This window comes from Mandrillus leucophaeus, unplaced genomic scaffold (assembly GCF_000951045.1).
Source record: "Mandrillus leucophaeus isolate KB7577 unplaced genomic scaffold, Mleu.le_1.0 Scaffold46, whole genome shotgun sequence".
Classification (NCBI taxonomy): Eukaryota; Metazoa; Chordata; class Mammalia; order Primates; family Cercopithecidae; genus Mandrillus; species Mandrillus leucophaeus.
Genome location: NW_012104920.1, coordinates 3,031,994 through 3,045,271, shown reverse-complemented (window position 1 = coordinate 3,045,271; position 13,278 = coordinate 3,031,994). Strand labels below are relative to the sequence as shown.

Genomic DNA, 13,278 nt, shown 5'->3' with positions numbered 1-13,278 from the left:
TGCGGCTGGGCCCGGGGAGGGGGCGAGGGCAGGGTGTGGGGTGCGCACAGCCTCCCTCCTAGGCGGCGACGTTTACCCAGAAGCAGCTCCCTCTCGTTCCGCTACCAAGAGAGGCTTCCGGTCAGCGGAGGGTTTGCTCCGTCTCTTGGTGAACTTGAACAGAGGCAAAAGCAAAACGTATGTATTTTGTCCGGAAAATTATCCAGTATAGAGCTTTGTGTCTTCGTAGGTTTGGACGGAGACTCACGACTGGAGGTTGCTAAACTGCGTTTTTCTTGGCTACTCTGGAGCGTACCTGGCTGGGTCCCCTGCGTTCGGGTAACCTCGCTGGTTCTCCTGAGCATTTGTGCTCCTGGGATGATGCCTGCTCTGCTGATCGGGAATGCGGGTGGGGAACAGCACCGCGCTTCCTTCCGCTGAGCGGTGGGAAGGCTGATATAGGAGTTCTAGCCCCATAGCCCTGCACTGGGATCCAGCTGCTCCCCATACTGGCCCTGCCCCTGCAGCTCCCAAGATGGACAGATGCAGGACTCCCCTGTACTTTTCTAACATGAGATACCCGCATCCCTCTTGTTGCTGGAACAGCGTGCTTAGGTTTACGGAGGCACTTGGGTGATCCCACTTTGGGATCAGGAGTGGGGGCCTTTCTTTTTTCCTCTGATTTGCCTAGGTTGTCAGGCACAGAAAGGGTGGTGGGGAGTGAAAGTTAGAGGAGGTATAAAGCTGGCTTGCCCTGTGCTATTTGCAGTCACCCCCTCCCGGTGGCTGCAGGTGCTGGGGAGAGAGCTAGGGGAGGTTTCTTTGGGCTATGGGAGAATGAGGTTCGTCTCTCTCAAGCATGCTCCCCACCCCCACACACTTAGATTGGCCCTCAGGAGATCCTCCGGGAAGAGGCCTCAGCCGGCTGCCAGAGCCCAGGGTTTCTAGGAGGAAGAGCAGGAGCTCTCCCAGTCACGGGGGCTTGGCGGTGGTTGGGCTGGTGGCTGAGCCTGACTGCCTCATCTTCCCCGCCAGAAGGCCCTCACCTGTGGCTGCATCCGCCAGCCCTCAGCAGGGCCATTTCCACAGCTCCTCTGTAAAAATGCCTTATTCTGGGGTGAGGGGATCCTTCTCTTTAGTGGGCATTGTGCTCTATGGGGTACTGTCCTGCGGCCTTTAGCATATCTGGTTGGAAGTGAAGAGAGGCTGGGATAAGGCAGAAGGCCAGACTCCTGTCTCTTCCTTCCTAGCAGAAGTGGATATTCAGGCCCACCAGTGGGTCTGCTGCTGAAGCTTGAGTCTCCAACTTGATAAGTTCAGCCAGAGCACTGGGGAGGGAGTCACAGAGCTGGTTCCTTATGGCATCGGCCTGAGCAGGTGACTCAGAGCCTCTGAATCCAGAGCCTCCAGGCCCCGATGGAACCCCTCGAGCAGGGCCTCTTGGGAAGTGGTGTTTCTCATCACGGAAGCCCCAAGCTTGTACTCCCATCCAGCTCAGACCCCCATCAGCCTTGGTGAGACCAGCTCCCCGACTCTTTCTCTGGAGGTACAATGAGGTCAAGGCCAAGGACTTTGGGACAGCTCAGTGTTTAGACCTTCAGGGTCTTAGGCCTTAAAATGCAGGTGATAATCATGTACACTAGCAGGGCCAGAGATGGCCCTAACATCCAGGGCTGCTCATCTAGGGAATGAGGGAGTGAATGTGGCCTTACACTCACTACCTTCTCCGTGGGCCTTCTGGGCTGGCCTTCACATTCTTCCTTTAATCTCTCCTCATGATGGCTTTGCTAAGCGTGTTGACATACGCCTGAAAAATTATCGGAAGTGTGCCACTTGGAGAATGTGATCAGGGAGGAACTCTGCATATGTCCTGCCTCCTGGTGTGGATGTGAGAAGTGGATGGAAGAATGGGCTGGATTAATTTCATCAGCTATAAAATACAGCGCACCTGCTGGTAGCTGTTAAGGCCCCTCCCCTCCACCTCGCTTCCCTTCCTTTGCTGCTGAAAGCCCCTGGAGATGTGAGCTCCCTCCCAGAGGGTGGCTCCCTTGACATCAGGGGGTCATGAGTATTCTGAGGACAGGGATGTGCAGCAGGGTGTGTTGGGCTCTCTCCCACAGCCCGAGTCCCCCATCCCACTGGCAGGGCTGACTCTGGTTGGGCACTCCACTCATTTGTCCACCTGTATCCAACTCACTCAGTGGGGTTTGAACACCTGTTTGCCTTCCAGGTTCTGAGATGGACTTGAGACGACCCTTAAGCTTTCAGCACCAGGTGGAAGAAACACATGAGCAAGTGAACAAAATAAGGTTCTATAAAAGAGATAGCTCAGGCCAGGCGTGGTGGCTCACACCTGTAATCCCGATGTTTTGGGAAGCCAAGGTGGGCAGATCCCCTGAGGTCAGGAGTTCGAGACCAGCCTGGTCAACATGGCAAAACCCCATCTCTACTAAAAGTACAAAAATGGTGGTGTGCGCCTGTAATCCCAGCTACTAGGGAGGCTGAGGCAGGAGAATCGCTTGAAACCGGGAGGTGGAGGTTGCGGTGAACCAAGATCATGCCACTACATTCTAGCCTGGGTGACAGAGCGAGACTCCATCTTGAAAAATGAATAAAAATAAATAAAAATAAAAGAGATAGTCCAGAGATAGGCTGGAAAAGGTTGAGACTGGCTGTTTCAAAAGTGAGAAAGGCTGCAAATCAGGTGCCAGGAAAGGAAAAATGCCGGCTCCCGCGCTGGTGCTCTGTCTTTCTGTGTGGACCCAGCCCCTAGCACGGTGTTTGGAAGGATCTCTGTCCGTGGTATTGCACACGTGAAGATCATGTGATATGGTTGATGATGATATGCACTTGGAATCAGAGCGATTTAGCAATAGCTGTTTGGATTTGTTCAGGTTAATTGGCCTTCTCTGTCTCAGATTCTGCATCTGTATGATGGGGATGGTAATGATTTTGGCCTCACAGATGTGTGGGGAGATCACTCATTCATTTTTCCATCTGACCATTCATCCAATGCACTTGACAGTTGGTGAAAGTACCTTGAACTCTAATATGGTAGGTTAAAGTTTTTATTTATATGAACCCCAGCAGTGGGTTAACTGAAGGGGCTTTCCTCTTTTGCATGGAATGGAGTTCTGACCTATTATGTTTTATACCCTTTTAGCAGCATATTAAAATGTTGAATCTTTTTTCAAGCTCTGAAGTTCAAACTCTCAAGAGATTTGTCTCACCAAAGACAAGGATCCCACTCCATTTGCATTTCCCAGACCTTATTCCCCCAAAGGACCCAGCAGATTTTTGCTTAGTGAGTCTCTTGCTCTTTTTCTCAGTCTCTGAGACACAGTCGTGAGGCCTGTGAGTAATGGCAGCATAGCCCTGAGCACTGAAGGATGTCCAGTCCAGCAGGTACTTATTTTCAGGGGCATTCCCTGTGCCCCACCCAGAGGTGGGCAGAGGCACTGACTGTGCCTTTAAGAGGCCCTCAGGCTGGAAGGAGAGGTAGGGACATCAGCAGGGAACCCTGAATCAAGACCACACACCACCCAGGCACACTTTGTAGCAGCGTCCAGCCTCGTTGCTTAGTGCCTAGCACTGAGGAGTGGTTCTGCTCCAGACACCAGGGAGGCTTTGTGGAAGAGGTGGCATGGGAGCTGAAACTTGACGGCCTGGAGCATTTCAGAGCCATAAGATGGGGCACAAGCGTCCCTGGCTGGTGGAAGGGCATGCGTGAGAGTGCTTGAGGCATCTCTCGCTAACCAGGTGATGCCCTGGTGGGATACAGGGCTGGCTTGTATATCCCTGGGAAGCCATTACAGGCTGTAGCATCATTAGCTCCTCATAGTAGAAAGATCACTTGCTTAGATGAAAAGGGACAGCCTTTTGGAGAGGGAATGGGGTCCAGAAGCCAGGCACTATGCCCGAGCGGGGCAGGGGCAGGGGCAAGGGGAAAGTCACAGGAGGGGAATCCAGGAGCTGTGAGTCCAGCTGGAGGCTCCTGCATGTACTCTGCCCAGGTCCTGAAGCTGAGACCCCCCTGGCTGCCAGTCATTGAGGCTGAGGCTTCGAGCTTCTAGGACCCAGACACCCATCACCTTCATATCTGGAGAGCGACATTCTGAGCCCTATTCTCGTCATTAGGGCTCCTGCCCTGCAAAAAGCAGGCAGCTCCAAGTCCCAAGAGATTTGCAGCCCTTACTGCAGCTGCCACAGTAGCTGAGATCCTTCTGGGGATGTCTGGTGTCATTTTCCCTTCAGCTGCCACGGCCTGTTGTCTCTGACCGGGGGTCGCAGGGAGGTGGAGTCACCTGACTGAACCCCAGTGGCCACTGGCGGCACCTGGGCCAGCTCCGAGTTCTATCCTGCAGCCCCTACCCCCAGGGACTGCCTCCTCTCCTCTCCCTGCTGCCACCCCTCGGTCTCTGGACCCCTACCTGGCTGAGAGGTGGCCACCTGACCAGCCCGAGCCAGGCTGGGCAACTGCCACTCCCTCGGTCCCAGATGGCAACAAAGTAATAGACAAAAGCTCAGGTTGTCTGAGTCCCCAGGTGCTCTGGACTCCTGCTCCCTTCCTGAGACTTCCAGAAGCCCCTTTGTTCTGTTACTCTCCTCTCATGCTTGACGGGGAACTCAGGAGCTCCCTCTGCAGGCCCTGCTCTTCTCTAGGGTGACCCCAGGGCAGGGCAGTGAGTGTGCACCTTTGTCCAGCCCTGGTGTGCCTTCTCTACCCCCAATAGGGCCAAGCCCCAGGCAGGGATAGAACCCCCCACCCCCCCCCGCCCCAGCCTTCCCCTGAAGCACTCTGCAGGGTTCCAAGATGGGAGGTGCCCACGGGAAGCGCACGTTGGGGAAAAATTCCCCAGACTTTCAGAGGGGAAGGGCCCCAGGCTGCCTGCCAGTCCCAGTGGGCTGGGGCGTGAACATTCACCGACAAGGCACTGTCTGGAAGGCTTGGCTGGGGAGACCCCATGTGGGGCATCATCTCTAGGAGCTTTGGCCCGGCATGACCTCAAGAAGGTGCTGACGGAGGCGCACGAAACTCCTCTCGAGAATACATCTTGCCTCGTGTGAAGCCGGAGCTGGGAAGGGGAGAGAAATAGGAAGCTTAGTGGGCATAATGGAGGCTCTGGGAGCAGGTGGTCTGGTCTGAGTGCTGGCCCTGATCTGTCTGGCTTTGGGCAGCGTACATCACCTGGCTCAGCTTCAGAGACCTCAGTGCTCAAATGGGGTATACAGGGCATTGCTTGGTGGCTTGCCTGGAGGAAATGAGATGGTGGGTGGTGCAGGTACAGTCCAGTTCAACCTAGTCACACTGCAAATGCTTCATAAGTGGTGGCATTGACAAAGCAATTGCTAACAGCAGTCTCAGCATGGGGATCAGCTGCGAGCAAGAGTGGGATCCTGGGTGCGCTCCAGGGACTGCGGGGGCTCAGAGCTGGGGAGAGGCCTCTCGAGTCTGACTTCACCAGTGGCACAGCTACTACAGGCCCATCCTCCGGCTTTTCCTTGCTTGCCTCTTTTGCATTCATAACCAAGCCATGCCGCAGTCTGTAGGGAACAGAGCCACAGCGGATTCATGTCCACTCCCTAATTTGATCCCGTAAAGCACGTTTACCCCCATTGAACAGACGATGAGCCTGAGGCCCTGCCCTGTGCAATGCTTTGCTCGAGGTAGGTTTACTGTCATGGACAGCCTTCTGGCTTTCGGGTGTAGTGGGTATAGCTGATGGCCTCCCAGGCCCTATGCAGACAAGCAATGGCTAGGATTCTGTCCCCGACCCCAGGTGTTGGCCGGTTCTGCTCTCTGACTTACCTCATGGCTTGGCTGTGAGCCCTTGTGCAGATGCTCCAAGTTTCCCAGCCCATCCCCAGGCCTCTCGTGGGTTCAGTCACTCAATAAACATTTACCATCACTGCCCTGCTAGCTGTGGGCTGGGATCTGGGAACATGGATACACCAGGTGTGATCTCTGCCCTGGAGCGGGGCTGCCAGCCTTGAGGAGAGAGAGTGTTACGTTGTGATGTTGGCTATAAAGTGTGGTAGAAGTCCAGGGCAGGGTGACAAGTTCCTGATGCTTATTTTTTATTTGTTTATTTATTTTTTTTTGAGACAGAATCTTGCTCTGTCAACAGGCTGGAGTGCAATGGCATGATCTCAGCTCACTGCAACCTCCGCCTCCCAGGTTCAAGCGTTTCTCCTGCCTCAGCCTCCCGAGTAACTGGGACTACAGGTGCATGCCACCACGTCCAGCTAATTTTTGTATTTTCAGTAGAGACAGGGTTTCACCATGTTGGTCAGGATGGTCTCCATCTCTTGACCTTGTGATCCACCCGCCTCGGCCTCCCAAGGTGCTGGGATTACAGGCGTGAGCCACCACACCCGGTCTTTTGTTTCCCCCTACCAGTCTACCCGCAGTGAGTTTTCCAGGCTAGGAATCTGCTTTGTGATTTTAAAAGTTGGGAGCGCAGCCTGCTTCATAGAAGACCTGGGCCATGGAAATCTGGCCTGCACATGGCTGGCTGTGGTGTCCGCACCAGCACCTACCTCCCCAGACCAGGGAAGCCTCTTTTGGAAGGGGGGCACCAGAAAATACTTCGGAGGACCGTGGGATCCTGGGTGAGATGGATTGAATCCTGATTCATCCGCTCTGACCACTCCCTACCCCAGCCCTACTTGTATTGTATATCCAAATCCTATCTAGAAAATCTATACAGAATTCACAGTATACCCTGCCTTCAAAATTCCGAACTGTTGAGCTCCTGCCTGCCTTTCTGCTCCATCTCATCAGAAACCTTCTCACAGCAGGAGTGCTACCCTCTCCCCTTCAGTGGTACAGGATGGATGTGATCCCTAGTTTGTAACCGGAGCCCCTTTGTGAACAGACCTGGAGACCCCTTCTCATAGAATTACATCATAGAAAGGATGACATAAAGCTCAGCCCAGGCACTCTTGTTAACTCCATGCTTCTGAAAACCCTCAGCTCCATCAAGCTGTGTTCCTGGACTGCCTGGGGGCCTGTACCCATGCACTACTCCATCTCTCCCACGTTTCAGGCTTCATCCATGGCTCTGGGTAAGTGGCATTTGAGATTTCACTGCCCTGACCCCATAGGAGCAGGTTTCTGATGTCAGGATTTACGTATCAATTTATCTGTGGTCTCGTTCGTTTTTAAGATGTATTCATAAACAAAGATCACTGAGCATCCACACTCCCAGGCCTCATGCTGGGGCCGGGGTTAGGAAAATGACAGAGGCATAGCCTCTAGCCCTAAGTAGATGACAGACTTTGGAGGGTGACTGACAAGTAGACGGACAGTTCTGATCAGCCTCACGATGGCGAGTGCTGGGCTGAGGGTCAGCAGGGGCTGCGGAAAGACTGAGGAATCTTCAGGGAAGCTTTCTCTGAGGAACAATATCTGGCCTGAGCCTTGGAGGACACACAGGGATTTGATAAGTGAAGAGGAAGGAAAAGGCATAAACAAAGGGTAGCTTGTGCAAAGGCACCGAGGCAGATGTGCTATGGTTCCTGGTGGTTCTGCTGGAATGTGGAGTGTGTGTGCGCATGTCTGCATTTGAGATGAGGAAGCCAAAGAAAGAGACCGGGCAAGAGATGAGGCTGGATGGGCTGGATCACGAAGGGGCCCTTGTATGTCATGCCGAGGGGCTTAGCGTTTATCCAGTAGCCACGGGGAGCTATTGAAGGGGGTTTTAAGCAGGGGTGCGCCATGATCAGATTTGCGTGTGAGGAGGATCACCTTGGCAGCCTTGTGGAAGATGGATCGGAGGGTTCAAAGCTGGAGGCAGAGAGATCAGCCAGGATTTCTTGGGATTTTCTCTGAGGTTTTACAAATCTGATGAGGCTGTCTGGGGTGGGCCTGGCAAATACGTCAGCCTAGAAAATAGAAGCTCTGGAGAACCGTCTGCAATTTCCAAACCCAGAATTTAATTCCACCGTCATTTGCTGATTACTGAGTCTGCTACCTCTGCCCCAGCCTAAAGGACCAGCTGACCCATATTTCCACATCTCTGCCCTCCCCGAGGGCCTCAGAACCTGGCGGCCCTCACCGTTTAATCAGAGAGGCTCATGCCTATCTGGGATCTTTGTCCCAAGCCTCCAAGCCTTCTGGGGGCCTGGAATGCCAGCTCAAACATTGTCCTTCCTCTCACACCCGTTGTCTATCCCTGGTGCACAGAGCAGCCATTGAGTGGCTGCACAGGCCTGGCGGGGGGCCCGGGCCAAGTTAGTTACGGGCAGTGGCTTAGTCACGCTTCTGGGGGCCTTTTTTTCTGGGATAAGCCTGTCCTTGTGCTAAGGGCTTCGCTCACACAGCAGCCCAGGTCGTTGCAGCTGCAGAACCCTCTGCCAACCCCAACAGCACGCTTCAGAGGTGCCGCCAATGGGAACCGAAACCCAGAGCAACAGCTGAGTCCTGGGGAGCGGAGAGACCCACGGAAGGCAGATCAGAGAGCCTTCCGCCTTCTCTGCTCCGGGTGCTCGGCCTCTGTTTGCAGGTGCACGGCTCAGGCGCTACCCTGGTCCTTTGATTCTGGCCTCTGGAGTCCAGGAGGCCTGGGAAGGCTACGCAATCCCCTCCCTCCCCTGGGCCCCATCCTGTGTAAAAGCCAATGACCAGCCTGTGCAGAAGCTCCTTCCAACCCAGGCCCACAGTTCCAGTGCACCGCTGGGAGTCAGCTGATTGCATGCATACACCAAGCACCTGCAGCATAGTCCTGCCTGGGCTAGGTGCATTTATATGTGGTAGTGTCTCATGGCAGGCTGGGCCGTGTAGTCATTGAGAGTCCAGGCTCTGCACACAGACTCTTCCAAACCTTGGCTCTCCTGTTTACCAGCTGTGTGGCTTGGGGAAAGCTAGCTAATATGCCTTCTTTTGCCACAGTTTCCTCATCTGTGAAACAGGCATATGATATCTCTACCTTGTTGGATTGGTTTCAGGGTTAAGTGAGATAATATGCGAAGTGTTTAGCTGAGTGCTTGACACACAGGAAGGGCTGAGGAAAGAGCCCCTGCTGCTATTCCTCCTCCTCCTTATTATTTCTATCATCCTCATTACTCCTCAAGGGCAGAGCTGTTATCCCCATTTTGCAGATGGGGAAGCTGAGGCCCAGCAAGGTTAAGCAACCTACTCAGTGTGACACAGCTGGCCAGTAACACAGCTGAGATTTAAACCTGGCTTTGTCCAGTGCTCCTGCAACACAGCTGGTCCCTTGGATAAAGCAAGCACAGGGTGAGGGGTGTCCCAGCCTGGGAGTGCCGCGTAGTGGACCCTCCTATTACATCCCAGTGTTCTTTCTCCACCTTCCAGATTTCTGCACCAGGAGATGAGGGTCGGTAGAGCCCTGGAATGGAGATGTCCTTGACACCTGGGCAGAAGCTGCAGCTGCAGGACCCTGTGGCCACTGGAGATAAGTAATGGTGCCATTTGCGCACCTACTGGAAACGGGAAAGGAACAGTGAGTGACCCCAGGCGAGCACAGGCAGGTGCCAGGAGCCAGGATGCAAGGATGACGTCTCCGGAGGCCCTGGCCTCCCTCCCGCCTGGGCGCTAGGAGCCATCCCGGGGCTCCGGCCAGGAGCCCTGCTGCCCAGGGGCATGGCCAAACCTTTCTTCCGACTCCAGAAGTTTCTCCGCCGAACACAGTTCCTGCTGTTCTTCCTCACGGCTGCCTACCTGATGACCGGCAGCCTGCTGCTGCTGCAGCGGGCCCGAGTGGCCCTCCCACAGGGCCCCCGGGCACCTGGCCCCCTGCAGACCTTGCCAGTGGCCGCCGTGGCCCTGGGCGTGGGCTTGCTGGACAGCAGAGCGCTGCATGACCCTCGAGTCAGCCCAGAGCTCCTGCTGGGCGTGGACATGCTACAGAGCCCCCTGACCCGGCCCCGTCCCGGCCCCCGCTGGCTCCGGAGCCGCAACTCGGAGCTGCGTCAGCTGCGTCGTCGCTGGTTCCACCACTTCATGAGTGACTCCCAGGGACCGCCCGCCCTGGGCCCCGAGGCTCCCAGGCCCGCCATCCACAGCCGAGGTAGGCGCTCAGCTGCATTTAGGGGAGCTGTTCCCAGGACCCCTATTCAGGGTCACAGGTTTGGTGTCGTCTTTCTCTCTTCAAATTCATAGCCTTCACCGCTAGATGGTTCTTTCCTTCTGCTCTGCGGGACAGGAAGGGGCCTGTGACGTGAAGTCCTTTAGGGTTTTGCTCACTCACCGGCTGGAATTCCACATGACTCAAGGCTGAGATGTTGTGAGCAGGTCACTTAGCACTCCGGCTTTGGATTCAGACAGACGTTGGCTGGAATCCTGGCCAACAATTTTTTTGTTTCTCAGGCGGTGGATCACCTGAGACCAGGAGTTCGAGACCAGCCTGGCCAACATGGTGAAACCTGTCTCTACTAAAAAATATAAAAATTAGCCAGGTGTGGTGGCACATGCCTATAATTCCAGCTACTTGGGAGGCTGAGGCAGGAGAATCCCTTGAACCCAGGAGGCAGAAGTTGCAGTGAGCCGAGATTGTGGCATTGCACTCCAGCCTGGGTGACAGAGCAAGACCCTGTCTCAAAAAATATATATAATAATAATAAAAATAAAAATATAACTGACGAGCAGAGGGGAGGGCTCAGCCCTGAGTGCAGAGCGTGTATGTCTCAGGAAACCAGTGGCACCCCTTTACTTTAAGTTACCCCTAATGACTTATAGAGGTGATGGAAGGGACTCCAGTAAAAGCAAGAGAGATTGTGGCTAGATATAAGCAGAACTGATATCCACATTTATATACCAGTATGGTCATATCAGTTGTTAAAATAATTGCACTACTTCCAGGTTGGTTGGTAAATGGTTCCTGACCTGGGCCGCTGGGGTGCCTCTACACTCTGGCTACCTCCCCAGTGGCCCCCAGACCTCCCCCTTATCCAGCAAAGAGAGGGTTAATGTGATTCCAGTACCAAATGGTGGCAATTCCGAACAGTCAGTGCCCTCCATAGGTTGTCCAGTATTGTGAATGTGTGCCAGGATTGAAGGAAGAATTTGCTCTCCTTTGAACAGTGTAAGAACCAGGTCTGGGGAGGCTGTGCCGTCATGGTCATCAGAGAATGGGGGAAGGCAGAGTGCTGACCTGCAGGTCCTCTGGGCCCCTTCCTGTCGTGGGGCTCCATGGGCCAAGCACAGCCAGTCGGGCCTCACTGGCGGAGAGCAGCCCGCGGCCCAGCCCTCGGGACAGCTGCTGGGGCTGCAAACAAAGCGGGTGTCTCTCTGTGGCCCGGGCAGCCCGCCATCCTCCTGAAAGGGGATCCTGCAAGGCGCGGAAGCTGCAGGAGGCACCATCAATCACTGAGCATTTCATTATACCTTGGACAACATCCATAATGGAATAAAATGTCAGTAAGTTTACTAGGGGAAAAATAGTAACTTCTCCATAGCCAGTTTGTTTTTTATTGATAGTAATTTCCAAAGACATTCCAATATCTTCAAAGCCATCGTTAATAGCCTCACGGAGTGTCCATTTTGATGTGCAAATGAACAGATGCAGAGTCACAGACAATAAGGCAATGCCTCCATTTCAGCCGAAAGTAATAAATCCGCCTCAGAATGGGTCCCAGTGTATCCCTCGGAAGTACTTTCTTTCCTGAACATTCTCGCCTCTGTCGGGGAGTTAGAAAAGCTGTTCGTTCTGCGTCCAGATAAAAGAGCTCGCCTCCTCCTCACAAACAGAGGGGCCGTCTGTGTCTCAGGCCCCTTGCTGCACACTGAGACGGGGCCAGCCAGGCCCGGGCTCGCCCTCCATCAAATGGCCGGCTGGTCACAGGTGGACCATTCCTTGTTTCCAGAAGAACCAGAGCCTGACTGCTTGAAACAATTTTTTTTCTCTCTCTTTTATTAATGTGTTAATTATTCAGCCAATATTTACTGATCCATCCATCACACATCCCAGGTTAGAGTGTAGGATCAGAATCATAATGGCTGTTACTTATTTGAACATCTGTTACGTGCCAAGCGTTGTATTGTATAGACATACATCTGTTATCTCATTTAATTTAATCTTCAAACAGCCTTATGATGTAAGTGGTGCTATCACTGTTTTAATGATGAAGAATTTGAGTTTCAGGGAAGAAAAATATTTTAAATGTTTTCATTATTAATAGCAATATATTAACGGTAAAAACAATCGCTGCTGGGTAATGACTGCATGCCAAGCCTTGTATTAGACATTTCACATGTGTTACCTTATGGAATTTTCACAACTACCTCGTGGAATTGGAACCACATCCCCATTTTATAGATGGAGAAGTTGAGGCTCAGAGAGAGGCAGCCGCACATCCCAGGTGGCACAGCCAGATACTGGTGGAGCCTGTTCCCAAAGGCTGTTTCCATTCACTTCCCCAGAAGCTTGTGCAGCCTGGGAAGCACGTACAGCAACAGGCAGTCTCAGCCTGGGAAGGTCTTGAGCCCAAGCACCTTGAAAACCTTGTGGTTAATTTCCCATCTACAGTGATAAATGTTTAATAATCCTGAGCTTATGCTTTGACTGTTTAATTGAAAGCTGAAACGGAACTTCTTTGCTGAGCAACCCATCACAAATTTCTCAAATATTAGTTTTCTTTTGCTAAGTAGGCAGGCGGAGGAGAAGGATTCATTCTCACTGACGTGGGTGAAAGCTCCGTGCAGTGGTCCACGCCGGTGGCGGTGGACCTGAGGCTTACAGAAGGAGAGAGGTGCACGTGGGGCTGGATGTCTGGGCAGCGGGGGGGCAGTAGCATGTGCCTGTGCGCATGGCCACATGTGCTGATGGGTGTCCCCAGATGAAGGTGACCTCAAGAGGCTCAGAGCCTGGCAGGGAGCCAGGCAAACATTGGAGAAGGTGGCTGTTGTTCCCTCCTCAGCCCTGGGGTTCTCTGGTCTGAGGGTCTCCTGGGTCCCTTGGGTCTTGGTGTGGTGGGGAGTCCTGTCTCCTGCCATCTTGCTTGTTCTCCTCTGATTTGCCTTAACATAGGGCCCAGGATATTGCACCTTGGTGCACTCAGTAAGACCATCCCCGCCTTCATATATATATGTGTGTATATATATGTGTGTGTATATATATGTGTGTGTGTATATATGTGTGTGTGTATATATGTGTATGTGTGTGTATATATGTGTGTGTGTATATATATGTGTGTGTGTATATATATATATGTATTTATGTACTTCGTGCATTACTGCTAGTCCCCATGAATAATAAATAGTACTATAATTGTTCATTCATATATATATATATATATATATATATACACACAGACAGAGTCTTGCTCTGTCGCCCA

The 13,278-nt window shown here is 53.1% G+C and overlaps 1 protein-coding gene across 2 annotated transcripts in view; it reads left to right on the top strand.

Moving 5' to 3' along the window:
- WSCD1 (WSC domain containing 1) overlaps positions 1-13,278 on the top strand; it is a 65,177-nt gene that overhangs the window by 13,655 nt on the left and 38,244 nt on the right. For both annotated transcript variants that reach the window (XM_011994671.1, XM_011994670.1), the window contains exon 2: positions 9,299-10,013. In XM_011994671.1, coding sequence (XP_011850061.1) covers positions 9,587-10,013 — 427 coding nt within the window. In that variant the 5' untranslated portion in view covers positions 9,299-9,586. The remainder of the gene's footprint in view (positions 1-9,298; positions 10,014-13,278) is intronic.